The sequence below is a fragment of the Notothenia rossii genome, assembly GCF_949606895.1.
Source record: "Notothenia rossii genome assembly, chromosome: 8".
Taxonomy (NCBI): domain Eukaryota; kingdom Metazoa; phylum Chordata; class Actinopteri; order Perciformes; family Nototheniidae; genus Notothenia; species Notothenia rossii.
The window spans coordinates 61,565,721-61,590,252 of record NC_136906.1 but is presented as its reverse complement, the minus strand read 5'-3'; the positions used below and the strand labels follow the sequence as shown (position 1 = coordinate 61,590,252).

The 24,532-nt window shown below is 42.1% G+C and overlaps 1 protein-coding gene across 3 annotated transcripts in view; it reads right to left on the bottom strand.

Annotated features, from left to right (window-relative positions):
- Positions 1–24,532, bottom strand: part of LOC307014237 (bromo adjacent homology domain-containing 1 protein) — a 36,809-nt gene that overhangs the window by 4,957 nt on the left and 7,320 nt on the right. The window contains exons 1-6 of one of the 3 annotated variants that reach the window (XM_079642087.1): positions 9,238–10,473; positions 3,591–5,381; positions 2,578–2,936; positions 2,121–2,280; positions 1,722–1,801; positions 263–354 (exon numbers count right to left, since the gene is read on the bottom strand). In XM_079642087.1, coding sequence (XP_079498213.1) covers positions 263–354; positions 1,722–1,801; positions 2,121–2,280; positions 2,578–2,936; positions 3,591–5,361 — 2,462 coding nt within the window. In that variant the 5' untranslated portion in view covers positions 5,362–5,381; positions 9,238–10,473. Of the gene's footprint in view, positions 1–262; positions 355–1,721; positions 1,802–2,120; positions 2,281–2,577; positions 2,937–3,590; positions 5,382–9,037; positions 9,206–9,237; positions 10,474–24,532 lie in introns of those variants that run through there. The other 2 variants (XM_079642088.1, XM_079642086.1) reach the window with 2 other exon arrangements.

Genomic DNA, 24,532 nt, shown 5'->3' with positions numbered 1-24,532 from the left:
TATTTAAGAATAACGATTTACTAAACCCAAAACAGATACGGCCTAGTGTTACCTTCATTTATTAACAGTTGCAGTGTCAACCATGTGTGATAAGAAAAGTCAGAAAACAGGCTTACACATATCAAAGGAGAGGTGTTAATTAAAAGGACCTTTTGAAAATACTTTCTGCTGTGTGTGTGTGTGTGTGTGTGTGTGTGTGTGTGTGTGTGTGTGTGTGTGTGTGTGTGTGTGTGTGTGTGTGTGTGTGTGTGTGTACACTTACCTACAGTACTGGGCTAATGGGAGAACGTAGCATCTGTCTTCTATGCAGGCCACACTGTTTTCATCCTGATGCCGAGAGGCGAAAATCTCATTCTGAAACCAACAGTGGGTGTACAATGTCACATCAACACAAGTGTCTCCTGTAGCGCAGGCTGAGGGCTGAAGAAATGACAACGCTCTTTAACTGTGAGCACAGAGGAGAGAGTAATTGTTTGTGTGCGATAAAACCGCTCCTGTGTTTCCACTCTACATGCCACCACCACATGAAAAAACCTGCTGTACTCCACACATGCTGTAAACATCCGTGTTGAATAGAAACATAAGCAGAGTTTCACTTTCTCATGGTGGAATTGCTCTCCTCTCTTTCTCTTTGTTTGTGCAGCACCGAGGTGGCAGAGATATCATCATTTGGCATTGTGGTTACACTGAGGTTCTACCCAACTTTCAACAGTGTCATCAAAAATCATCTATTATAACGAAACCAATAAATATGTTATGCAAGTAATGCAAAGGAAATAATATTTCACATCATACAAAATGTAAGCCTATGTTGTGAAATATGAACACAGCTGTTCCACTTACACAAATTTTTTTAATTAATTAAATAATTGAATGTTATTTTTTTTCTAATTAAACACATTTAGGAATATTAACTGGTACAACTTTAAAGACTATTTTCTCCCTCTTTCTGAAACCAGAGCCCAGTCTGCTCTGATTGGTTAACTAGCTGGCTCTGTAGTGATTTGGCAACAGCTAAGAGATGTCCCGCCCCTTAGCCTATCACGTACAATGTGTTGGAGTGCTAGCCAATAGAAGCGCAACTGTTACATATTGATGTTATTAGAAGTAAACAGAGGTGTCCAATGGAGGAGTTTCGAGCAGGGGGGGCGGGAGGGATTTTAGCTTTCTCAGAACAGGGTGAGGGAAGGGAAAACCCCAAAATGCATAATCGGGCATCAATAAATATTTTCTAAACAAATATATGATCACCAACAGCGTGTAATTATTAACCTGGTGTGTTCAGTATGGTGGGAGTAAATGGATACACTGTACAGCTAATGTCACTATGGTGGCTTTTCTGGAAAAACTATGGTGCTTAAAGTGATTAATAATAAAAACATCAATTTCAAGTATTCAAGAATTTGTGTTAATCTGAAACAATAAAATGTTGACTCGCTTTGTTTATTATTGAACATTCTGGGGCTCTATGATAGGACAGTATCCTATAAGTATCAATTGTAAATAACTGAATGTTGACTAAACTAATGATATTAACTTATGTTTTTTTACTTTTAGATTGGTGTGAATGTCAAATACTCATTACCCATTAGTGGACACATCTTGAAATGTGTTTACCTCAGTTTATCTGTTTTTAAAAAGAGGACAAAGTATTTCCAATGTGCTGTTTCCGTTTTGCAAAACTGTAATTGACCGCTGGCCAACATTAAACGAAGCCTCACCTCACAGTGTGCGCTGGGATCTCGGCCTCCCTGTGTGTGCTCAGGTCTGTAGTACCAGAAAAGACTCATCATCAGCTCTCCTGAGGAGGCAAATCACACACACACACACACACACACACACACACACACACACACACACACACACACACACACACACACACACACACACACACACACACACACACACACACACACACACACACACACACACACACACACACACACACACACACACACACACACACACACACACACACACACACACACACACACACACACACACACACACACACACACACACACACACACACACACACACACGTAAACAAACATGGCCACACGTCCCTTCGTCAGTCCATCCATATCTATCTGTGATCTCCCCCTCCTCGTCTCCCTTACCTGTTTTGGGGTCCTCCCACAGCGATGATATCTTGGCAACATATGGGAGTGATTTCTTCCTAGGGCCTGATCGTAGCAGCACAGTGTCTCTGACATGTATCACTTCACCGTCCCTCTCCACTCCTTCATAACACTGCCGCAGGGCTATCTCATCCTCTCCCTGAGACACAGACACATTCACATACACACCCACAAGGACAGATATAATTATCATTATAAAGACAAAAAGGAATCTGTCACACGAAGCTGTGTGGTCAAAACACAATTATCTTTACCACCTAGAGCTGATTTTTTTATTTTTTTGTCAGGCAGCTGCGAGGATGCTTTTCCTATCAGGGTATTATCAGGAAGTGGAATAGGAATAGGAGAGAAAAAGTCTCAGAGAGACAAACAGAATAAAGCTCTCTTATATCTTGCTCATCTTCTCCACTAGAAGACACACTCACAAATAACGTACCGCTATAAAGACTTCTCTCTCCGTGGGCATTCCCACAGGCCGCCAACCGTTGGTGGCACGTCTTCGGCTGACTCTCTTTTGTTTGGTGCTGCTGAAGCTTGGCAAGGTTGACGGTTGTTTCTGGGGCGGCCGTGTGCGGCCGATGGACCGGGAGCCGTTGGAGGGCTTGTTGCTCTGTGGGCATTCAGGGGCCAACTTTAACCTGGCCTGCGGATTTTCTCGCCCTGACAGGGGGGTCAGCAGGTGGGGTTTGGTCTGAGTGGAAGTGGGCATGCTGGATAGAGGGCAGCTGGAGATGGGCATGGAAGGGGGAACCAAAAGGGAGGGGCTGTGGTCACCCTGAGGGGAGGAGTAACCCTCTGGAAAAGTAAAGGGTGAACGTTACAATTATACAGCAAGAAAGCAAAAGATCACATTTTCACTTAAAGCTAGACCATGTCACACAAGACTAAACTAATCACTTCAGTTCACTCGGGTGTTTTGTTACAGACTTACTAGGTGATTTATCACCAGTATCTTAAATTAGCTAAAGTTAGCAAACTTTAAGTTGCAGCTGCAGTTGCATAAGTGCAAAGCATAATTTAAGTGGCAAATTGGATGGTTCCACCGTGAAACACATGTAAAACAACCTGCTTCCTTTATCTTATTTACAATTGTTACGGAAGGAATTACATACAAGCCAACAGCTCCTTATCAAGGAATATCTAAGTCAGAGCCTCAAGCAAAAGGACACTTTCAAAGCTAATAATGACAGCAAAAAGATCAAGAAGGTTCACACTAGTTGAGCCACACAACAAGCCTGAGGCAAGATTTACAACAAAGTACTCTTTAGTTCTTTAATTTATACCATGATAGCATTGGGATATGGGGAAAGGTGCTTCAGATGTGATTGAAAAATGTAGTTGTTTAGACATTCTCAGTTCCAGTTGTTTAACACGATATTGACAATTTGCTTCATACATCTGAAAGTGGAATAAGCTCAAATACGTAATCTATTTATTTTTTCCACTCACCTGTTTTGATGCTGTGTGTGCATTCATTGCATCCTGTACTGAAAGAACATCCCCTGCTGGTGACGGGAGGCATGGCTCTGTAGGTGTAGCCACTGATCCCGCAGGCTTCACCATAGCAGGGCGAAGCCACCGAGTTGCAGTAGGCAGAGTGGGTCAGCCCCGAGCCGTGGGACACCTGCGGACCCAGCAGCTTGGAGCTATTCGTCCGATTAGGGCATAAACTGGAAGGGGGAAAGTTCAGAGGTCGCGGGGCCAGGCCTGCTGACGATGTTCCAGTGTGTGTCGGGTGGGCGATGTGAACGTAGTAGCTAGAGAAGCAGTGGTCGGCGGTGCAGAGGCAGGAGTGTGGGCTGAGGGTCAGAGCTGTGTGTGGGTGGGAATGCGTTAGGGACGGTGAGGTTACGAGGCACTCGCGATTCACAGGGGTTATGGCTGAGTTAAGTGGCTGATCGTCTGATTCTCCGTAGGGCTGCTGGCCCAGGAAGAAGGCCAAGCGGTGGCAGTATTCCATTGAGCCCTCTGGCGGACAGCAGTAGTATGGGCTCATTTCGGTCTCCAGAGGCTCTTCCTTCACTTGCTTTAGCGGGTATGCTAGCATGCTGCGTGACTGGTACCCTGGTTTGGTCAGTCGATGGGTGCAGTTGCCGGTATCCCACTCCACTTTGGGCTCAAAGTCCGCCTTATTCTTGCAGGCTGCGCACCCACTGTGCAGGGCAGGGACCTTTTTGCCCTTCTGTTTTTGTGAGCATCCCTTGTGTTTGAGTTTGACCCTTGAGAGCTGTTTTGGGATTTTGACAAAAGCAGAAGCCTTGCAGTCAGTTGTGATAGTAGCTGTGGGTGCAGCCTTTACTCTCTGTTTACTGGTAGCAGAGGAGCTAGTTAACTTTAGCAGGGCTGCAGCGTTAAGTCCAGCCAATCGTCTGGGGGCGGGGGCATCCAGACTCTCCAGGCTCATCCCCCCGCTATCTGCTTGGTTGGCTTTGGCCTTCTGGACATGCTTAGAGCTTTGGCACAGCTCAAGTTTGGGCGTCGTTGAGGATTTAGTGATGGTTCCACGCGTAGCCTTTATACCTCCAGGGACACCACTCCTGGTTGGATTTGCATCCAAGGCAGACCCTCCATTTGTGGACTCTTCCTGTCTCCTGGCCAGTTTAGCTGCCACCTGAGCGTCAGAACCTCTTTCAAGCAGTAAACTGTTGACCGCCTCGGCGTTCAGGGAGGCCAGTCTGCGCTTGCGAGGTTCTGGGAAAAGAATAAACTCTCCATGACTAGGGCTTTTTGAATTTGATTTGGTTTTTGGTAATGACGTTGCCCCTTTTCTTTCACTGCTTTTCCTTTTTCTGGGTTTGGGATTGAGAGATGAATGTCTGCGTGAATCCTTTCGTGTGCTTTGTTTACAACTCTCCTGTTCGCGGATGCTTTCCTCCAATCGGGTAAGGAGGACATGACAGCTGAGCCCCTCCCCGTCTGAAGTCTCAGCCCTGCCTCGCAAAGGATACGACTTCCTGTCCCGTTTCTTGTCGCGCCTCCGGTCAAGTTTTCTGTTCTGATCAGATTTTTCTTTCTTCCCTGCCTTGTCATTCACACTCTTGACCTTAACCTTCTTCCGTTTGATGATCTCGCTTATCTTCTTTGACCTCCCGAATCTAAGTGAGCGCTCAGTCCAGGTGTCGCCCATTGTGCCAACATGTGGCAAAGGAGGGCTGTTGTCCCACCGCTCAGCACTACAGTCGCTCTGCCTGAGGGAACCCTTCTGCCTTGCGTGAGTCATCACATGCTTCTCCACGGGGCCTAGAGATAAAGAGACCGACAAGTGGTCAACAATGTGTTTGTCCTAGTTTCACCGTGTGCTTACAACGTTTAAAATCAACCGAGCAAAAACCAGTGATCTCTACAGTGGTTCAAGTTACTTAGAAACAAAGCTTTAATTAGATCCAGAGAGCTGGTTCAGCCCTTCACTTGTAGAACATTTTAACACATCTCTATAGCTTTTGTTTCTTCAAAATCACACAGGCAGTTAAGATCAGCAGGCAGCATTTTTCTGGCAGAGCAGGATTAATGGCCAGGGCAGACACTTCGGGAGTGGTAAAAGGAAGGTATTATGGACCAAGAAGGGACCATTAACACAACTTCAAACCTTTTTCATTGTCTTGACTCGAAACGAGACAAAGCTGGATGGGACTGAAGTACAAAGAAAATGATAGAAGGCATGAAAACGAGCAGAACAAAGATATCGACTATTTGGCACAAGTACTCAGTTTGGATATAAACACCACAACATCAGATGCGATAATAAAAGTTGAACAATGAGACCAATGGTTTTGTGATCAGGCTGAATCGATTTGATCATATGGTGAGCTCTCAGCTTCTGAATGCCCGATTGTGATCCTCAAATTATAACAGGGTTTGTTTGTTTCATGTAGCAAAGAAGAAACTGATGCACTCTGTCATTCATTCACTGCTCTTGTTGCGTTATCACCAGTGTGCACACAGAATGCAAATAACAGCTTCTTGCAGCCAATTGTTTAGTCTGAAATGTTAAGAGTGAAAGGAAAATGTCAAAAGGGAAAAACTACAATATGATGTTCGAATAGGAAAATAAGACAAAGCAAGCTAAGTCTACATTAGAAAAAGGCAAAATTACAGTAGAAAATGTGTGTCTCAATGCATATATATTCATAGCTCGTATACGTGATGAGAAAGGTAATATCATGCATACATCTCTGACACAACGTACTGTGAATACTCCCTGAGCTCATTGTAAAATCCTTTAGCTATTAAACTCCATTAGCAACAAACCATAAGCTTGGGAGTATTCATGAAAAAAGACTCCCTGAGCTTGTTGTGAAATTGCAACAATAAACAAGCGATGAATGACTCATGTATATGTTTAGGCAGGTGTTCCTTAGATAATGCACATATACAGACCATGACTTTACTTCCGTGCCTCGGGGAAATGTTAATGCAGTGTATTTTTATACTGGAGTTCGAGTCATAAAGATGTATTGTCTGGTTAATAAGATGGGTAAACTTGAACATATTTGCATTTTATAACAGTACACATGGTAGAATCTCCACCACAAATCTGCCTATAGAGAATACAATTAAGAATGTTCTGCCATCCAAGTTTCTGAACTGAATGGAGATTTTTTTTTTTTTGACTTAAAAGACATTGTTTTTCGTACCCAATCCAATGATATAGTTACAACCGATCAATTAGGGTTGGGGTTATTTGATGTCAGGTGATATTTTCAAGAGATATTTGAAAAAAAGACCTGTGTTTTTTTAGCTTAAAACTAGCTTGTATGCGTCTGCTGGGATTTGGAGTTTTGGTTCGGCCGAGTTCTACATAGTTATGATAAAAAACTGAGGTCTCCCTCCGAATAAACAATTTATCATTTGAATGGCAATTTATCACCTGGAAAAGCAGTCATCCCAGGCCAGGGCTTCTGTTCGGACTAGCATGGCTGTGTGAGGCTCTGATGCTTGATGCAGATTCCTCTATAATGTGAACTCATTCAGGACTTTGGCCAAACTGTTGGAGCCGACAAGAATTCTCAAGTACGTTTGATTTCGTCGGACTGTGCTTGGGCAGTCTGTAGGAGGTTCAACATTTAAATGTCAGAAAGATCCAAGCCAATAGCCAATAAGAGTAAATCTCCAGCGTTAATGGACTACAACTCCCAAATCAGCATTTCCAAAAAGGTATTTAAAACAAATTATTGCATTATATTCATCACTCCACAACAGAGAAAACAAAAAGTTGTAATACCTTGAAACGCATTATTTTGGTTTATGTTTATGAATGATAACATCATGTATGTGATCTGTCATCTCAGTGCATGTCTTTGCGTCTTTTTCCTATCACAGGAAGGCTAGTTTTGGGCTTTGCTTCTCTGAGAAGATGTAATCCATTTTGCAGTGTGACCTTGCCTGCTGAGACTGAAATTGAATACCAGAATGACATGCACATCCAACCTTAACTTCAGAAGTTCTCCATACTTATTCCAGAAAACCAATCCAGAATCTGACAAATTAAGGATTTAATTTACCTAAATAACAAAGTGTGTTTAAAGTAAATCTCCTTTCTGAACAACAACCTTGATAATGAGCTTTTATCAACATTTTTCAAACCCACAAAGATTATTTTCCAGCGGCAGTTGCGGGTCACTGCTGAGAAGTGTAGGTGGGGGAAAACTGGCGGGGATAACCTGTGAGATATTATCTCATGTGGCAGCGTTCTGGCTGAACAGCAATTTGGCTCTTTAAACAGTTAGGCCTGGTGATCCTCAGGAAGTAATCTCACAGTTACTGGAAGATCAATGACCCTGCGCTCTGTCTCTAATTGGTAAGAACATAGATCATCAGCTCCTTTCAGAGCATCAAACACCAGGCACACCAGGATACTTTTTTATGATAAGACCAGAATTCAGAAGAAAATGTGTGTAAAACAGCAACCCAGGGTAAGATCTATAGACTCCATTCATATTTTTGTACAAAGCAACCATCAAAACAAACTTCAAATCTTTCAGTCCAACACAAGTTTCCTGCACTAGCTTCTAGCTTCAACTATCAACATGCTTTAAATATTACAATATTTCCTTAAAAATAAATACAATCCAAACCAGTTTTTTTTTTTACAACCCTTAAAATTGTAGATTGCTCTTGTACTACACTTGTATAACATTTCTCAAATCAGGGATATGTGATTTTGTGGACAAATTGAAAACTCAAGTTTGATTTATTTCTATACGTTATGATAAGATGCCAAAAAATAAAAGATATGGCTTCATTGTAAGGTGTCATAAAGGGAAAAAAGGCTTATAAACCACTACATTATTCAACCAATAAGCCACATGCATTACACCATGCATAAACAACTGCTCTCTGAACAGAAACCACTACTGTCTGTACATGCTGCAATCTTTACCAACTCACCAATATTACACCTGCAATTAACACCCCAACTTTGAAGACCGAGCCAGAACACGCATCACAGATAAATAACCAGCCATTAGGGAACGGATTGAGAAAGCTCTTATTTTATATGTCCCATGTCCCCAACAGCTAGCAGCTACGAGGTTCTGGCATGTTGAATTTATCAAGAAGAGACAAGAATTTCAAACATTAGGTCACTGTCTGGTGTTTTCCAAAAGACTTGCATCGCAGCCTTGAGCTTGATCCATGCATCGGCTGAGATGTCGAGGGAGATTTCAAACACACATACCTGCATACATTTAACATGCGTAAACATATACGTACAGACACCGTGGAATACAGTAGGATGATACAGTACAGCTTGACGTAGCTTGCCCATCTGAAGTAGCCAGCCAGGCTCTAAATATGGGCTGGAGAGGGGGGGGCTACCCGAATACAAACACATACACACACCAAGCAAAAATAAATGGCACTCTTGATAACATTTTTCTAACCGGATTCCTCATTACCGACACCGTGGCTATTCTGGTCCCGGTCCTGGTGAGACCTGGGGAGGATATGGCACGTAGCAGCAGCCCCGTGTATCGCTTCTGGTGCACGAAGCGAAAAATGGGTTCTGCGCTCCTTCTCTGGACGGCTGGGCAGTCGGAACAACTTCAAACATTCAGGGCGAAATAGCAACACAAAAATAACCGAGCTGCTAACTTACAGCTCGCCGACACGCTTCCTCCTGGCAGCCGGGAAACCGTCGAACAAATCTGCGGGTACCGAGGAGGGGGAGGAAGCCGCCGGACTGGTGCGATGGCAGAGCTCCGTAACTGGGAGAGCTCGGGAGGAGTGGAGAGAGGACGGTCGGTGGCGCTGCCTGCGAGATGTGTGTGTGTGTGTGTGTGTGTGTGTGTGTGTGTGTGTGTGTGTGTGTGTGTGTGTGTGTGTGTGTGTGTGTGTGTGTGTGTGTGTGTGTGTGTGTGTGTGTGTGTGTGTGTGTGTGTGTGTGTGTGTGTGTGTGTGTGTGTGTGTGTGTGTGTGTGTGTGTGTGTGTGTGTGTGTGTGTTCTTCCTGGTTGGGCTTCCACCGATTTGCACAGAAAAACTTCCTCTGAACCAATTGCCGGCCTGGTTTGACACCCCCGTCCTCCAATGACGGACACACAGCTGTTTATTGGACAAACTACACCTTTAATGTCCGACGGAACTTGTCTTCCACTACGTTAAAAACGCGGCGCGGTCTCATCACGGCCGATGGATGTTACTGCCCCCCCACCACGACGACACACAGCCTCACCCTGTCATTTAACGTGACCAGACCACACCACGACAAGTGAACCACCAGACTGTTTAAACACGTCTGGAGAAATGCATATGAAGCAGAAAGGCATTTCACATGACATCCACAGTGTCCCATGTGGTGCGTGGGAGATATGGTTTTTAAACTCTTCCCATTTAACAAAGTTCTGATGAGTTATGGGATGTAAAGGCGCTTTAAATCAGCTCTGTACTGGTATCTTTACTGTATTCATGTTAACTTTGAGACATCAATCATTAAATATAGGTTGTATTCAACTCTCCATTACTAGCTGGGATTGTAATCAACAATATTAACCAACCCATCAAATCCAAGCACCAACATGTCCAATTGGTGGCAAGTAGCATATGTCACTTCAAAATGGCCTAGTCCCACAAAACCCAATCAACTCCATTGTGTATTGTTATCTCACTAAATTCCGGTAAATAAAGCATTAAGACTTGAATACCGACCACACTATAAAAAATACAAACTTCTTGCATTCATTTTTTAGGATGTAAATTGTCAGCAAAAAAAAGAATTCATGACGCATTTCATTTAGCAGCAGTTCAGGGTTGTAGTGGGTTGAAAATACATAGTTTAAGCTAAATAAAAAAATGTTATAAATTCTAATAAAACTATTTGGAAGTATTTGGAAATACAGAGAGTTATTGTGAATAACAGGTGTGTGTCTATCTCACAGAAAAGGCGGTGGCTATGTAGTTGTTCAAATTTCCGGCACCTTGCTAATAGGTGTGTCTCATAGGGTGGACAGGTTCTGGGTGTTGCTTGTCGTTGCCATATTTCCATAATGCCTTCACACTGCCACCGCCTCCTCTCTGTCAAAGACATGCTTCATGTGGCCACATTAGTTGCTGCGACTTATTTAAAAAGGTTAAAGTAGGACTGTGTGCTTTAAACTTCCCTTCAGATCCTGTATGTGGACACAGTTAATAATTGAAAAATGGGTGAATTCAAAGAAATAAATGACCTGGTACCAACATTTGAAACTAAGCAGCTACCTCTTTTATTTATCTTGTCTGTCATTACACCTAAACACAAATGGCCCCACATAAATGGCATCTGGAAATAGCAGGGTGTAGTTTACCAAGCCTTAACATTTGCTTCTCACCACCACTTGTAAATGTTTTAGTTACCAAAAAATATTAGGTTTAACGCTTTTAATTGAATCTGAGATGTAAGGAGCATTTTCTCTCTCTCCAGAAACCTTTAAAAAAAGATTTTTTTGTCGTTTTGTTGTAATCACAACCTGCCATCAATGAAAGCGGCCACTTTCCTACCTACAGTAGGGCCTACTCAAAACCCTTAATGGGAAGAAATGGTGATGAAAGTCAGAGAGGCACAAAGGGCTGAATTATGCGGTTGAGTACACTGTTATTACATCAATTCAATCTCGTCAAAAAAGGTGCCCGTTTCAGGCTGAGCCTTTTAGTGCCGTGTGAAAGAATATCAACTGATTATCACATTGTGTAATGAAAAAAGAAAATCAATAACTCTTTTTAATAGAAGCTGATACAACCAGTTTGATTGCTAGGAACCTGTCACTTGTGGTTTGTTTTATAAAATGAATTACTCTTTTTAACTTCCACCTGTGGAGTTGATGTAGATTTGATATGAAATCATCTATTGAATCTATTGAACGTTTAGCAGATTTTATTCAGGAGCCGATGTAGACCTACAGAGAGAGTCAGTATTGGACATTCATCTGGTTGCTAGACATGACTCCAAACAAATGCATATACAGCGATCAGATTGTAACCACCCAAGTCTGAAGAGCTGATTAGGTTTGGGATTCTGACACCAAAGCAGTGGTGGAAGAAATACTCAGATATTTGACTAAGTAAAAGTAACAATACGCCAATGTAGAAATACTCTCTTCCAAGTGAAAGTCTGGCATTCAACATTTTACTCAAGTAAAAGTACAAAAGTATTAGCATCAATATATAGTACCAAAAGTAAAATAACTCATTACGATGAATGTCCATTTTCAGGGTGACACATCGCTGGATTTTAATTATTGACCCAATATTGTGTAAATAATTTTGCAGCTGGTAATAACTGTTAATTAAGTTTTATACTGCCAGGTATCTTAATCCATAATGGTACGTCATAATTCATTAGTGGATTTAATTTATGAATTAACAATATTAACGTGCAAAGTAACTAAGGTGTCAAAAAATGTAAATAGTACAATATTTCGTATAAAGTTGCATGAACTGGAAATACACAAGTAAAGTAAAAGTACCTAAAATATGTAATTGAGTACAGTACTTGGGTACATTTGCTAAGTTATTTTCCACAACTGCACCAGAGATATCTTCGACATGGTAAAACTAGTGTCAAACTGCGGCTAATGGCCATAAAGACTCCAATGCTGGGGTTAAGAGAATAATCGATTAATTAATTTACATAAATCGCTGTTAGGCCACTATCTTTCACCGAAGGAATTAACACAATGCGGACTGATGGAAGCCCTTGTATTCTGAGTATTATATATACTATATATTATAATAAATCAAAAATGTTGAAGAATTGTCAGCAAAATGTAAAGAAATAGCTCATTATGCATTTTTCTGAGCAGCAGTGGACATCAACAATCATATTTTAAGAGGATTTAAGAAATACACAAATGATGCGTCCTAGTATGGTCCCCATACAATTGTGGACAAGAATGGATTTGTCTCATCTAGTTTATTGTTCATTATATTAATAGTAAAGTCTAAATGATGCCAATCAGGATCAATGCAAATGTACTGATCATCAATCAATATCATCGATGCAAATGTCATCGATACATTTAGCTGTCCTGAAGATATACCTTTATTTGGAAATGTCCATGTCACGTCTGTGTCACCCTTACTGTTCAGGCACTGCTCAACTACTGTTCTAAGTCAGAGTTTGCTCATTCAATGATTCGCTTTGACATATTTTCTAACAGTAAAAGACATAAACAGAGAAAGACTCAGCTTCATACCTGCAGCTGTTACAACTCAGCATCACTTTCCTTCAAGCAGACAAATGCTTTTGAAAAAAGAATGTATTGACAAAAGCATTTATCCACAGTGTTATGATATGTTTACAGCCTATGGGCGAACACATGTTACTGATGCAAGGTCCGTCATGATAAGGAAAATTAATCATGGTTAAGAGTCAAAAACACAAGATTACTTGCCTTCATGCATTATAAGTAGTGGCACTGATTATTATTTCCTCATCAACTCATATTGATGGATGCATAAACATCCTAACACTGAGAATAAACAGTGAGGAGGGCGTCAGGTGAAAAATCGTTTTTCTGGTTTCTTTCACAGAAAAGCAGACATGGACCACTGACACACATGGACCACTGACACACATGGACCACTGACACACACACACACACACACACACACACACACACACACACACACACACACACACACACACACACACACACACACACACACACACACACACACACACACACACACACACACACACACACACACACACACACACACACACACACACACACACACACACACACACACACACACACACACACACACCTTGTTCAGTAACTAACGACATTCATTCAGTTGTTCTACATTTCATCGCCTGAGAGCAGACATGAAAGTTTCACAGCACTGGACAAGGAGCATGGCAGGTCAAATTAATTCAATAATCAAGGCAGAGCTTCTACACCTGAAGGGCCACCGTGGGTTAGTTATGAATGTATATAACCATGAAAGGACAGTGCCATGCATGTTAAAATGTATTCACAAGGTCAGATGTGGCTAGATTTTCCTATGTGATGAGGTAGAAAACAGTCCAGCAGATGTGATTAATTTCAAATAACTGACTGGAAATCTGGTGTGTATAGGTACCAGGTTTCTTCAGGACAATGACAGTGAATAAACAGAAACAAGCCTCGTCCGATTAAATCAAGCAACCGTGACGCTAATCCTGCTTCTCATCGGGAGCTACTCAAACCGCAGCAGCTGTATGTACACATGGATGCCCATTATATTTGATTAAGTGTGACAGTTAAATTAAATGTAAATGTACAGTCAGTTAAACAGATCATAAGACTTTAAATGGAGTTGTGGATGACATTAACCTCCAAGATAAGCTAGAGTAGAACTATTAGAGGCATGAAATAGAAGTATAGTACAAGTACCGTAGAATTGTACATATGTGGAGTGCTTGAGGAATTAGTTAATGTCTCCAACTGCCTTACAGCGACTGAGAGGACTTGGGTAAGATTTGTGGAGCTTGTAGAAATTCTAGTGTGGTATTTCTGTTGCAGGAATTAAGGCCAATGTATTGTAAATGATTGGCACAAAAGGTTGATGTGGAATATCCAGGATATACCACATATCCAAAAACCCTTTCAATGGACCCAGGGGTGCCGCCAGGGATTTTGGGCCCCATGAAAAGATATCGCATTGGGCCCCACCACCAGGCCCAGGCCACGCCAACCAAGCACAATGCTGTAACCACACCTCCAGAACCCAACCCACCCATTTATGCTTTAAATAACTCTACCTGTACAGGCTTGCATCTATCTTGTAGTCCAATACTAACTGCACAATATTTACTGACAAACAGCGGTGAAAATATAACACTGTGCAGACGTGCAACATTCTGCTGCAGTACAATTCACTATTTTATATAACACTAACATTCCTTACAATAGACCTCAAAAGTCATCTTTTATGGTGTACATGCCTTTTTAATAACATTTTTGAATGGAACATTTAAAAATCATAATAAATATAACTTAAATGTACATGACCTCTTAAATTAAAATAAAGTGAACATTAACACCAATATTATAATTTATCAAATGCTATAATAACATAAGCAGCAGATTTTTTTATTAAATATACATACCAACTACAAAATAAGCGGGTATTAAAGTGTAAACGGACAACAAAACGGAAATGGAAATGAAAAGGCCTGATGGTGGTGCTATATCAGAGCCTATTACCTGTTCTCAGTCTTTTTCTCATCATGCATCTTCTGTGTAGTGATCCAATATCGTTACCATAGCCTTGCCCTTTAAAAAGCATCTTGCAGGTTTTTTTTTTTTTCTACAATTATGCTTAAACTTGCTTGAAAATTACAATTAAAAAAGTGAATGTAGGATTTGATATGTTTTACGAGACATAAGGGCAGGAATTCAGAGGGAAAGGAGCAATTTTGAGCTCTGCTCTTAAAAACGGCTTTTTTTTTAAGGTCATACGTCAAACGCGTCATATTACATCACAAAGGGTAAACATCTCCACTCTCTGACTGCGGGTATAGTTAGTAGTTGCGTTGAGTTGAGCGGTTGTGTTTTAGTGAGCTGGTATTTTTCGGTAGTTTTACATTGTATTTCACCATTTGTAATCATGGTGCAGTATTGTGTTTGTGCAGGTTGCACAAATACCAGCCTGTCAGGACATCGAGTCCACAGTTTCCCTCACAGTAAAAAGGACCAGAGCTAGCGTTCGTTCCTGGGTGCGTTGTGCATCCACCTCCCTGCAGCACATACTCTCCACAGCTTTATCAGGAAACCGTATTACTTCTCTCTCCCCCCCCTTCGCTGCTCTCTCTCTCCCCTCCGGTACACGGCACCGTAAGACGTAGTGTGGAGTTGCATTAGGTAACGCTGTGGAGGCCATGGCTGTATCTACCATTGAGGTAACCGAGGTCCGGACCTCGGTAATATTTTTCGAGTTGTGTATACAAAACTTGTGAAATAGTTGCACTAAACGGGGTTCTTTGTAGTACTTCCATTTACTGCCGATGGGGGCGCTGCATAACTACGTAGCCTCGATTAAAGCAAACAAAAGAAGACGACATGTATCAACAAACCACCGCAGCCCGGACTTGTACCGGAGCAGCGAAGGAGTGATGATGAGGTATCTAGAGATCTGAGTCCAGCGGCTGCTTGTGTTTCTGTTCATCAGGACATCATATGACCAGCAGATCCTGTGTGAACGCTCTACGTTAGTCAGTGGACGTCCGACATCATGCACACTAACTTATTGCAGCTATAGGCTATACTTTGGTTTAAATTGCGTGAATAAACTAGCTAGAGAGCTAAAGTTAATTACATTCATCCAATGTCAGAAGGATTACCTTTTAACAAACATTGTAATGCTTTTCTTTCATTTCAATTTGAGTAAAACAATGGAGATATAACATTGTATTGTTTTCTTTTTACACTGACTCAGAAATAATGAAAAGACTTCGTCAGTCGAAGCTCAGATTTGGTAAGGAAGAGACAGGACAGGCAGAGAGAGAGAGAGAGAGAGAGAGAGAGAGAGAGAGAGAGAAAGAGAGAGAGAGAAAGTGATGGAAGTCAGGGAGGACCTGCAGGTACAGTCACACAAAATAATGTAGGCTTAATAACCCCATCCATCTATCTATCTATCTATCCATCTATCTATCTATATAGATCTATAACAATAGTCTTAATTTACAATAGGCATAATTGTAAAACAACATAGGCCTACATCTATTGCAGTTATGATGTCATAATAACATACAATTGTATAAAACACAATTTGCTTACATCTTTGTTCTCTTTTGAGAATCAAACAAAACAAATTTAAATGACAAAAAGAATGCAAACAAGTGAAATGAACTAAATTGCTGAATTGCTTTTAATTCACTGGCAGGAGCAACAAGTGAGGAGGAGCAAAAAGTCAACAACGAGGGAGAGATTGAACAAAGAGAAAGAGTAGAGGACAGAGAGAATAATGAACAGGAAGGAGACATAGAGACTAAAGAAGATGGAAGAGAGGGGGCAGGTTATGGAAAGGAGAGAGACATGGGAAATGAATATTGACAATGTTTTGTGATCATTTTAGCCTCTTCTTTATGTCCAGATCATTAATAGTAACAATCAACTGATTCTTATGCATTACAATTTGAAAGATAATTGATGCTGACATTGTCAGCCCACTGACATGGTTTGATATCAATATATTATCCAATGTGTGACCCCCCACAGGACTTAAAAAGCACCCAACTAGATCATGAAAATCCCAAAAATCATATTTGGACCTCGGTATTTAGGAAATCCTGGATACGGCCCTGGTTGTGGCTGTACTGCTCCAGCCGTCTCCTTTGTGTTTGTTTGTTTCCCCCTGTCTGTGTTGTTTGTGTGGGCGTGGTGGCTGTCATTCCTGGCTCCCGGCTCAACCTCCACTCACCTGCTGCAATCAGCTGGGCACCCTCCCCGACTACACACCTGCTTTCCATCAAGCCATTTACAACGGCATATCAACAGAGGCTCCACAATCTTTCTCCGCCAGATCGTCAAGTATCAGCCGTATCTCGCATCTCCCCTCCGGTACACAGCACCGTAGTGTGGAGTTGCATTAGGTAACGCGAGATACGGCTGATACTTGCGCATTAGTTTCTGTTATGGATCAGTATCAACAGTCCTGCCAGTAACGTTACTATATTATCAATGCTACGTTAGTTTTAGCCTGATATATGATAGCTAACTTCACAATGTTGTGATGTGACGTTAGCTAACATTCTGTAGTTAACGCCGGTCACTCACCAAGATAGCTGCCCAGTTCTCCACTGGTTCTCCTCACACCACAGCTCAATTTCTCCGATGGCCGTTCTTTCTTCTAATCCTTGGCTGCTCCTGGTCTCTTGGACGCCTAGCAGGCTAGTAATTATAAGGTTGTGGTCCGTCATATGCATTCGAATATTCATGTTCAACTTCTTCTGTGTCGAAACTAGCATTGGGATCCATGTTTATTAATACGTTAAACCGGCCGCTCTCCCCCTTGTTTCCCCCATGTTACGTCACATGTGGGAGGTCACGTGCCGAGGCTTTTTTATGCGGAAGTGAACATTTCTTACAAAAACGACGCCAGATGTCCCTGTAGTCTATATTTCTGTATATTTTGGGGGAAATCTAGTGTATTCATCATTTTCCTACACATTTATTCACAGGTGTCTTTAACCTGGATGTTGCTCTTTAACAGTTATTACGAGCCCTGGCTCAGCCTTACTCACCAAGAGCCCAGCGCCTAGCCTTCTTACAGGCAAAGTCACCGATCAAGTCCTTGAATTCCAGCTTTCTAGCTAACTGGCTTTCAACGGACAGCATGGCAAGACTGCAAAGCCTTATGGGGGGTCAGGGCTGCGGAGCCTAAATATGGATCTGTTGGTCCTGGCACCAGGGGGGGGGACAACGGATTTAGTATGAATAGCTGCTAAAAATGTACCTGCATTTATTAAATGTCAGCTAAAAGAGGAGTGAAATGAAAAACCTCTGAATTTTCTGTGAAGATATTAACAGTACTTAAAGGTGGGGTAGGTAATTTTGGAGAAACCAGCTCCAGTGCGCTAAAATACACAACCGGAAAAAATCTGCCACTTCCTTACAGAGCCCCTCCTCCAAGACACAAGAACGCGCACATGACCAATGAGGGCACGAGATAAGTTTGTGCACGGCTGACAGGCAGGTAGGCCATCCAGTTATTTTAGCCGAGCCGGCTAAAATGATTGGTCGTGCTTTTTACAGCGCCACGGCTTCCACAGATGAAATTTTTTATGGATTCTTTGTCAAAGCACTTAAGATATTCATTGCTATCGTGATGTTAAGAGCATTCCATGGAATATAACAACAAGTGTATCTCGAGCCGGTTTCTCATACTTACCTACCCCACCTTTAATGTCAGCAAAACATTACAATTATTATTATTTACTAACAGACTAATTTCCACCACTCATGGACCACATCCACCTTTTCTTTTGAAAAACTGGGTGACATACTCTCGCCCTTTAGTCCCTCTCTCTTGTCTTTCTCTCCTTTCTTTTCTTTCTTGAAAGCCTGACTTTGTTAGTCGTTGAGACATCGTACACACGTAAGTACTAGCATCCCTCTCATGCTCTCACTAGTCTTTCTGCTAGAAAGGGCCGGTGGTGCTGCACAGCGTTTGGAGGCAGGACCAAACCATTACATGTAAATCGATGGGGGTGTTCGATGCTTTGGATAATTAACTTTTGGAAGAAAATAAGTTAAATGAATCATAAATTTAGTGAGTACATAATCAATATGACGTTATATTAATGTTAATTATTGATGATTGATGAAAGGTTACTTACACATTTTTTCTTAATGTTCTAACATTTTTTGGGGCCCCTGTCAGTCACGGGCCCTTAGAATCATCTTAACTTTTCACCCCCTTACGGCGCTACTGAATGGACCGTGTTTCATCGATGACTTCAGTATTTGATTTGTATATTGGCAGAGCTCCATTGATAATTCTCAGTGGATAGCCTTTACAGTTATGGCTTGGTTATTACACCTGCATGGCTATTTAATGATGGGTCTAGGTGTGAGTCATTTAAACGCTTCTATATTAAACTTTTATGACATTTTTACGATGGCTTAGTGAGGTTGGAGCGGTGAGAGGTGCTGTGTGTGGTGAAGTCTGCTGAAGAAACTCCAAAAGATTAATGTTCAACTACAATAAACTAGTGTGTCAGAGAGTGGCATGGCAGATCTGTTTATTTGTTTTCTTCTCATTTACACTGCCAGTCTCATGGCAGCCCTGAAAAAGGAGAGTTGGCAGAAAAAAAGGAACAAGTAATTTAAGAAGGTGTGAACCAGAGAGTGTTACTAAAAGTGACGGTTGTTAAAAGTGATTCTTTCAACTGGTTGTATTAAAACATTGAAAGACCAAGGCCTATAAGAGTAATAGACATCTCACTAAGGAGCAAATATCTTTCTATTAGATTAGACCAGGGGTGAGGAACCTCCGGCCTCCAGACCACGAGACCATTTGGTACGGCCCTCGACGTAATTTATAAACACACGCAAAGAAGAAAACTATGGCGCGCTTACACTGTAGGTGCGCCGCATTTGCGCTTCTCATTTATAACGCTGTGCGTAGGATTCACTTGGGAAGGTTGCTTACACTGTAGAAATCCAAAAAATAGGTACAGAAATGTTCCCACATTTTCCGATTCACCAAACATTGCGTACCGGTGAGGAAAGTGCGTACAGCACTTCCTACCCCGGTTTCCCTTTATAAATCACAATCGACTCGAAATGCGGTGCAGCTTTTGCGGGCTTCACTTAACGCCCATATTTGCCTATAAATAGTCAAAGAAACGCCCTTTCATTCATTCATTTTGACTGACTTTATGAAGAAGATAGCAGGAAATGAAGACAGAACAGCTAAAAAAGACATCTCACACCGTGTCAGATTTTGGTTATTTTGGGGAGGTCGAGATAAATCATATTGTTTGGTGGATGCAGTTTGAACCAGAGTAGCAGCATGGAGGTCGGATCGTCACTAAAATAAATAAATAAGTGGTCCGAAAAAGGTTCATGACAAAAAAAATACACATAGCCTTCCTCAGGCAGTGTGTTTGTACCGGGGACAGGAGACACCCCCTTGATGAGAAACTGTAAGAAATGATCGGGGAATCCCTCCGGAGTGGAGTCATGACGACTGGATCTGAATTATGTTTTCGTATTTGGTGGTTTGTGTCCCAGCTGTCGATCAGCTGTGTGCAGCGTTTCCACTGCAGCAACTCATATCCAAAAGTTAAAGGAAATACAACTAATGTGTTGTGTTATATTAGCTGTACAATTTACCGTATGGTGTTCTTAGTTTCCATACCTCCTGTGTTTTATGAGCGACTTATCAAGTCTTAGCAAACGGCATAAAACATGATTAAACATGATAGTATATAAAACCATGCTCGTATACAACCTATAGAAATGCAAAACGGCGTCAGTTTAGACGTAATTTTGTCCTCTTACCGCATCATTTATGAGAAAACATTTCATAACATTAACACAACATATTCGATGTGGTTTTAAATAACATATCCGTATTTATTTATTTCTCCAAGTTATGTTTTTGTGCGAACTGAGGAGTCTCAAACAGGTGTTTGTTAAATCATTTTAAGAGTGGCTTTAATCCATTTGTGAAAATGAATTCTTCATATATGATAAATGAGAGGTAAAATGTTATTCATGGTATTATTTCCACATATTTCTCTCCATTCTTCTTTCTGCCAACGGTGTCGCAGTTTCTCGTCTCTCCCATTTTTGTGCTTAGTGCGTACGCATGGGTTAGAGTTTGCGTGGAGGACCGCACGTTTTCCCGTCAAGTTAGTATTTTATAAATCGCAAACATTGCGTAGAAACTGGTGTACGCCATTTTTTGAGCATATATCCCTTTATAAATGAGGCCCCAGATGAGGCTCCCTCTGCAAAATGAAGCAACCTCCGCAAAATGAAGCACCCTCCTATGCAGAGCCGGCCCGACCCATTAACCGACATAAGCGGCCGCTTAGGGCCGCGCAGCCACTAGCAAAATGAAAGAAAAAAAAAAGAAATGAAGAAAATAAAAAATTCTCAGTGCACCGTCGCCGTGATAAGTATGTTTAATTAATTGTGTTAATATGCCTAGATTGCCTACTCTCAAAGTCATGTATTATATTATTGAGTCAATAATATAATACATTAACCGTGCTTTACCTGAACCTCATCATGACACTAGAGAGGACGGCAGGATTGTAATTTCCCGTGTTCAGTGAATGCAACCGAGGCAAGACACCAGACCAACCAGAGAATTGAATGGAAATAAACATCTGTCTTATTGGCTGATAGGTACCTATCCTGTGGGCTGTGACAATGTTTAAAATAAACTGTCAGTCGGACTCAGAGTTTTTGAAGAAGGACATAAGAAAAACATTTCGTAAAAATACGACAATTCTCAAGTGGTGGCTCACACAACAACTCCAGAGCCACCACTTGAGCCAGGTAAACAAGGTAAGTAAATATCAGTAAACTTCCAAGTTATGCGAACATGTAAGCAAAGCATAAATTACAGCTACGTTGATGTTACTTTGAATCGCGGGGGTAAGCTAAACCATTAGCAAGTAGCTATAGCTAGCCAGATATATTAAATAAACACTTTGTCATACAATCTAAATGTAATGTTTTTTAGCGTTACCTGGTGATTTCAAAGAAAGCTCTCTGGGAAATGTTGACTTACTGTTCGACATGAAGCTAGAAGCTACCTTACAGTACACAGTTGATCCGGAGTCCTGTTAGTTAAAGTGTTTCATAGTTAGCTTAGCTAAGCATCAACCTAGCACTGAAATATATGGATGTTATGTGACAGTATTTCTGAGAAAAAGTCAGCTGAAATGGTTGCATAGTTGCCACTGCGTGTCAACAGCATGTTTGAACGTATTTGCAGCAGTAAATGTGGCTGTTTGGCCTCTGACGTTGCCATAACAACACCTGAATTTAAATGTGCAACCTCTTTTTGGGAACAGATTTTTGCAAGAAATTATAATTCTTCTGAATGATATTCCTATTGACAGCTAGTTTCTATGTGAACATTATGAGATGGACAGCCAGAGAGAATAAATGAAAAACAGTTATGAAATACTATATGACAAAACAAGTTTAAGTGATTTGTAAAATATCCAAAAATAAAAATCTGTTTACAGTTCTGTTTCATATGGGTGTTGAGAGATGTATCCATAGATCTCTTCATTTTGCTCTCAAAGTGCACCAGATTGATGCTTTTAACTTCAATATTTAAAAAACAATCCCCCCGGACCCCCCTAGAGGAGGCTAGGTCCACGGTGTTTACATGGTTATTTATACAATATGTGTGCTTATGCTAACATCATAATACAAAAGTTGATTCCGTGTTATGTGTAGTGAGAACGCGCGGGGGGGGGCCCCAAGCCAAAGCTCGCTTAGGGCCCCCATAAGTCTAGGGCTGGCCCTGCTCCTATGTGTCCATAGATCTCTTCATTTTGCTCTCAAAGTGAACCAGATTGATGCTTTTAACTTCAACATTTAAAAACAAATCTTTCCGGGGGAGCATGCCCCTCGGACCCCCCTAGAGGAGGTTAGGTCCCCCCCACCAAGACAAGTTAGAACTGACTCGTACCTCATTCACACCAACGGTGTTTCAGGGCCGGTTCGAAGCTGGAGCTTGAAAAACACCGGGTTTTCCTGTTCACACCGCAGCGGAGCAGCCTCTTAGCTCCGGAATCCGGTTCGTTTCAAGCACTAAAAAATGGTCCGGCTAGAGCAAAAGCACCGCATACGTCACGCTTACGTCGAGGCGGGGGCAGGGGCGGGATCAACTCCTGAACAACAACAAAAAGCCGGCGTTTTATCCAGTTTGTACACAACGATGGAGAAACTTAACAAGCAGCAGTGGTCCACTGAAGAGACCAGCTACCTACTGGGAATCTGGTCTTCCGAAGAGGTACAGAGGAAGCTGGAGCACAATCGGCCATTGTTGTTGTTGTCGGTGTGAGCTGTGAGGGGTTTCCGCGCAGTTTGGCTTTAGGGTTACGTCATGACGCAAACGATGACGCAATGACGCAGCACCATTCGGACTCTGGGCGTTGTGAAAAGAGCCGGAGCTAAACCGAAGAACCGGTTCTGAACCGGAAAAGCTCTAGCACGGAGCTTGAACCGGAGTTGCGTTGGTGTGAATGAGGTAACAGACGGACGCATCTCTGCGTCTTGGCCATGTGTCGCACTGGAACAGACCGCAAAGACTTCAGCCGATGGCCAAGAAGCACGTACAAACTGCTTATGCGTGAGGCAACAACCGTTAGACCGACTGCGTGATAACCGAGAGAAGAAGAACAGAATGCGTGATATAAACAAACAACAAATAGCGTGTGCGTTCAATTTTCACTCTACAACGAGAAGCTCATCGGGCTTTCCCGAACCTCTGTCGAAAGCTGGAGCTAAATGAAATCTCAGATTTGCCTTCTTAAAGGTGGGGTAGGTAAGTTTCAGAAACCGGCTCGAGATACACTTTTGTTATATTCCATGGAATGCTCTTAACATCCCGATAGCAATGAATATCTTCAGTGCTTTGACAAAAAAATCCATTAAAAAATGTCATCTGTGGAACCTGTAATACTGTAAAAACTAGCCAAGCCGGCTAAACGGATTGGATTGCCACCCTGTCTGTCAGCCTTCCATCTCGTGCACGCACAAATGTATCTCGTGCCCTCGTCGGGCGTGTCGTCATTGGACGTGCATTGCAGCAGTACTTCAATGACTCGCCAGCAAAAGGCGGCCACTTTCACCATGGCAGAGTTAGGCTCAACGTCGTCTACTAGTCGCAAAAGAAAAAATGTAACGGAGCAAATTAAGAACAAAAAGAAAGTGGAAACTAATAGAAGTCAAACCAGAGTCAATATCGGAGTTGCTTTGGCTGTGTAGTATTGCTAACGAAGATGTGTTTAGCTTTGCCTGATATGTAACGTTACTGCAGCCTGCTCTCGCGGAGGAGGTGCTCTGTAAGGAAGTCTGAAGGAAGGGGCGGATTGTTTTTGGCTGTGTACTTTCAAATTTTAGTGCACTCGAGCCGGTTTCTGAAACTTACCTACCCCACCTTTAATAGTAGGCTTGTTTGAGACAAGTAAGACCTGCGCAGACCTGCGCAATTTCGATCAACGTCTTGCTAGTGCGTTGCATGATGGTTAGTCATTTTGTCCGACCTGCTCTGGAGGCTCGCCTACATGAGACGTTGAAATCTCGCGGGAAAAAGATGCCCGCAGCCTTGAGAGCGAGGCGCGGCGAGGCGGCGCAGTTCCTCTCCAGGGGGTGCTGTAGCGAAATGCTTGATGGGAAACGACTCGCTGGTATCTCGAGCTGAGCGCTCATTGGTGGTTTTTACCACGTGCTG